This window comes from Littorina saxatilis, linkage group LG5, assembly GCF_037325665.1.
Source record: "Littorina saxatilis isolate snail1 linkage group LG5, US_GU_Lsax_2.0, whole genome shotgun sequence".
NCBI lineage: Eukaryota > Metazoa > Mollusca > Gastropoda > Littorinimorpha > Littorinidae > Littorina > Littorina saxatilis.
Window position 1 is genome coordinate 34,864,932 of NC_090249.1, and position 5,000 is coordinate 34,869,931.

Below are 5,000 nucleotides of genomic sequence, written 5' to 3' on the forward strand. Positions count from 1 at the left end.
CGCCGCCATCGGAAATCTTGACATCAGTGAGTTTAAATCTCCTTAATAAATTTAAAGGACTCCACCTGGTCCGGGCTCGCCTTCTTGTTCTTCATCTTGCGCATGGAGAGGTGCACCCGTTCCCAGAACTTGTCCAGCTGCTGCTGGCTGGCCTGGCTGCCCGGGTAAGTGATGTAGGTGACGGACTCGAGGATGGCCTTGAGGGTGTGGTTGATGGTGGTGGTGGCGGTGATCTCTTCCAGGATGATGGGCACGATGCGAATGTTGAGCTTCAGCATCTCCTGGGACGCCTTCTGGTACTCGAACCTGAAACACCACAAGAAGAACGTCAACGTCGCAACAGCTTTTTGATTCTGAAACACTGGGAAGACTATTCAAGAGATGTATTCCACTGTACACTTTTACCTCTGCGTCTGTATTATATCCGAACTTCTGTTCTAACAATCATTTCGTCACAAATAAAAATGGTATTCAGGTGCGGCGTACGCTATGATGAAAGAAGGTACAGAATTAAACTTGCAGGGAATATCAAGTTCAAATGAGGTTTGTGCTTCAAACAACGAAACACATGAATAATTCGACGACAAATACGGAGACCAAAACGTTATTAGTGTCAAATACATTCCAGACTTCATAACTTGCTGTAGCATACTATGCTTGTGGCTGTATTCATTGCAGTTAAGAAAATGTAACGCTGGATGCTAAAACTGGTGTTAATAACTTACTCTGCCCACTCGCTCTCCAAGTATCGTGGGGTGAGCACCAATATGAACCGTCTGGTGTTTTCCAGTGTGTCACAGATGTTGTTGGAGATTGCTGCACAGCAAAGGAAACAATACTTTATTCTTCTCAGTTGTACTGCTAGAACTCACACTCACGCGCTCACACGCGTGCGCACACTCACATAAACCTGACTGACGCAACCGTATTGGCGAAAGAAGGGAAGTAAATCAGCAGTTAACAAAATATTCGGGGAGGGGTTTCTCTCCCTTCGCATTTTGCAGACACAGACCTCCGTGCTGAACAGAGATGATCAGCTGTACGTTTAATAAACCAAAAGCCAATTCAATGTTCAGGCATATCAAAGAAAAGGTTCTTTTTTAGATTTTGGTTGAGGTCACATGATCTTTTCTTTCCGGCTGAACCGAAGCCAACACAGTCAAAACGAACACTGATTTTAAACTTACACGAACTGTTCTGACTTGCACCCCATAAGGCCCCCTTTTGCTGCCAATCAAAACTTGCGTATGTGCATTCCTGACTGCCAGGGAATATTGGAGTTCGGGGTGTAACAATTCACACACAAATTCTAGCTCCAAACTGGCAGTAGGTAGGTAAGTAAAACCTATGTTACTTTTAAAGGAAATTGAACCAAGAATCAGTTTTTAGTGTCTAATCATGGAATTAATAAGTAGTTTGGCTTATAATGATGTTTAAATATGAACTTTGGAAAAATCAGTCCGGCGCATCTTCCGGTGCCTGTGGATCAAACACAGGTGGCTGTTTTGCTTGCTCAGAGAAAGGATTATAATCACTGTCAACTACCTGTTTCCAACGAATCGTCCAAAAGAAGATCTCCCCCTTCCCCTGTTAGTATCCATAATCATTTGCACCGCCTGTAGCGTCAGTCGGGCTTTGTTTTTCCCTACTGGGGCCCGGTCGACTGTCACCGTTAGCCATTTTGACGAGTCGAGTTTTCTCTCCCCTACCCTGTCGCCAAGGCCGAAAATAGCCTTCAGACGCAAAACCGCGTCACCATTTATGTTTATTAATTTTATGAGAATGAGGTATCCTTCCAAGCCATTGGCTGCTATTTGTGTGTCAGCAGTGACGTAGCATTTCTGGAAAATCCCGGAACGGAGAAGACGGGTAAACCCGTCATAAGGCGCTGCGGCTGCACAAGCGCATGACGGGTATACCCGTCATAAGGCAGTCATGGGGCAACGGAGTCTGAAACTGGAGGTGAATTTCTCATGGTTATGAACAGAAAATCTAAGACAGCAGAGGTCTTAAAAAGGGTGAAATATGAGGGTCTTAATAGTGGGGTTCTACTGTACTCACTGTCACCGATGACAAAGTCCCGTTTGTGCAGACACAGCCTAAATCCCATTTCCTGCTCCAGCTTAGGGCGAAGATGTGTGTACACGAATTCCTCGTCCTCGGGGCGAGAAACGTACGACACGAAGGCGTCATACAGCAGCCCATCTGAAAAAAAGAGAATAGAATTCTAATCAAAACTATTCTTACAAGTTATACTGGTATAGGTCAATGGGTGGTGACCCGAGAAAGTGCCCAACACGGTGAAAATTAAGTGCTGGGACGGATTCATGAAATATAGATTTGTTTGATATTTCAAACTAAATCTGACCCCGTGCTTGGATACTAACCCAGGAGTTCCGATGTTTGGGAAGTTAACTTGGCGTTCTACATCTGATTCTGTTTTCATGATTGTATAGAGGTCTTTCGACTTATCTCAAAATTACTATTCTGCTCTGTGTCACGCACGCACGCAATCACACACACACAGATACGTCGTACATTAGTTTTTGGTGTGTGTCCAAGTGTCCCGTGTAAAAGCCTGACCATATTTAAGATGGTGAATCGAATCGCTTACACGGGAACGACTGCGCGGTTGCAAGCTACATTGCTAAACTGTAGTTTCATGGCATACCGTTGTCCTCGTACGACTTGAAGAAGTAGACGAACTTCATGGCGAAGACCAGTCGCTTCTTCCAGAGACAGTAAATGACGAGGGCAGCGGCGACGATTACCACCACCAGTCCTACTGACAGGGAACCGCTCAGCCAGTACACCCACGAGTTGTCTGTGCAGACAGAGAGACAGATTCACATGTAAACATTGTTAAATGTGCAGACACATTAAGACTGAAAACTCCGCCACAGTGAATACCACCCCAAATCCTACCACCAGGGAACCGCTTAGCCTGAGCTCACTCACGAGTTGTACGTTTGTGCAGACATAGAGACACATATAGAATATATACATGTGACCATTGTGCAGACACAATGAGACGAGCAATCGTACCGCTTAGCCTGTACAAGCACGAGTTGGTTGTTTAGACAGAATATGTGGGTTATTCTACAGAGCTGTGTACCGTTTTGTGTCATGCATTTTCAGTTCTTTAAATGAAACTCCAGTTAGATAATGACACAGACTAGACACGCAACACAAAAACATATTATATATTTGTGTTTTCTGTTTTTATAATTGTAAGTGTTCAATTCCATGTGCAAACTTGGTATGGTTAAACAGGCTCAGATAAGTAAAGAATGATTTCCACTGGTACACAGCTCTGGAGAATGACTCATATAATTATATTCAATTGAACATTACAGGATTGTGCAGACACAATGACACATGCATAAACTGTCAACTCTGCCACAATGATCTCCACCCCACATTATACCGTCAGCGAACCACCCACGAGTTGTCTTAGCAGACAGACACCCTCTCAGATCTGGCCAGCCACGCTTTACATGGGATAAGGCCATCCCTACACTTAGACACATACACAAAAATCAACATCCTGACTGGTCTCTGTACATTGTAGGAATTCGTTGATGAATAAATTTTAACCGAAATAAGTGTCAATGTTATTTGAAATGACTTCATAAATACAAGGATCACCCGGGCTGTTGATGTGAGTTACGTGTCCAAGGGGAGGGATGGTTTCATCCCACGTAAAAGCCTGGCCTGATCTGAGATGGCGACCCGACTCGTTACACTCTACACGGGAAAGACTGTTCCTTTACTGTTAAAACAAATAAGACACTCACCCTTTTCGACCTCTTCGGGTGTCAAGTATTCGCAGTAAGGCCCCTCCCAGCCGGATGGACACAAACACACCTCCTTCTTCTCAGTCTCCTGCCCCTCCGTCTTATTCCCCTCAGTCTCCTGCCCATCAGTCTCGACCAGGTCGCACGAACCCTTGTTACACTTTCTGGCACAAGCGTCTTCGCAAAAATAACCGATAAATCCTGGATCGCAGACACAGGAGCATTCGGTCTTTTCCTCGTCGGTGTAATTGCACACTCCATGGTTGCCGCAGTTTAAGGTGCAGTTAGAACTGGTGTTTCCGTGAATTGGTGACCCTGGGACGCCGAATCGCCATCCATGGGGAACACGCCCCCGTCGGAAGTACTTGAGTTGTTCTCACTGCCCCCGGACTGGTGACCAGACGAGAAGCTAGGCTCACCAACATTTGGCCCGTTTCCAGTGGAGTTATCTCCAGAACTAAGCGGTTGATTTGGAGGCAGCATACCAGGACCACCACCCAAAGTCGGGGTGTTCATGGTAAAATCGAAGGCCTGACGTTTCTGTCTGTCTGGGGTTGGGCTTTGATGGGAAGGGGAGGGAAGGAGGAGAAGAAGGAGGAAGAACAGGACGGTGGAATGAAGGGAGAATAGATTCAGGGAGGGTCGGAGAGTCTTGTTCTTGTTGTCAGTCATGGTTTTCCGTTCTGAAATGATAACAAAGAAACTGGTTAGTAAAGTGACGTACATTATTTCCTCTGAAATGACTTGCATGAAAAATGTCCTCCAACTAACCACGTCCAACTCTCAAGCCTCTCCTACTTTCATGGTGATATCCTGCAAGTTGAAAGCTATCCACCGGATCATTGCCAAACGACAGCATATCATGCTGTCGGGCAATCCCTCAGAACTGACGACAATGCCGTTGTCATCTCCAACGCGCTTAACGCCTTAATTCGGAATGGTGTAGAGTGTAAGCGACATCAAAGGAACAATAAATAATTTCCTACAAAACATCTTCATTGTTCTGAATAGGTAATTGATATGCCTTTCTTTCTGTTTGCTGAATCTTGCTTTTTCTGTGGGTAGTTTTTTTGTTTGTTTGTTTGTTCGTTGTTGTTCGTGGGTTTTTGTGTGTGTTTTTTTGGTGGTTTTTGTGTGTGTTTGTTTGTTCCTTTATGTTGGGTTTGTTTGTTTGTTTGTTTGGTTTTTTTTTAGTTACATTTA

At 44.8% G+C, this 5,000-nt stretch overlaps 1 protein-coding gene across 1 annotated transcript in view; it reads right to left on the reverse strand.

Moving 5' to 3' along the window:
- Positions 1-5,000, reverse strand: part of LOC138966962 (toll-like receptor 13) — an 11,983-nt gene that overhangs the window by 1,852 nt on the left and 5,131 nt on the right. The window contains exons 2-6 of the mRNA XM_070339370.1: positions 3,798-4,480; positions 2,672-2,824; positions 2,062-2,205; positions 726-816; positions 1-306 (exon numbers count right to left, since the gene is read on the reverse strand). The exon at positions 1-306 is cut by the window's left edge and continues 1,852 nt beyond it. Of these exons, the coding sequence (XP_070195471.1) occupies positions 33-306; positions 726-816; positions 2,062-2,205; positions 2,672-2,711 (549 nt within the window). The 5' untranslated portion in view covers positions 2,712-2,824; positions 3,798-4,480 and the 3' untranslated portion in view covers positions 1-32. The remainder of the gene's footprint in view (positions 307-725; positions 817-2,061; positions 2,206-2,671; positions 2,825-3,797; positions 4,481-5,000) is intronic.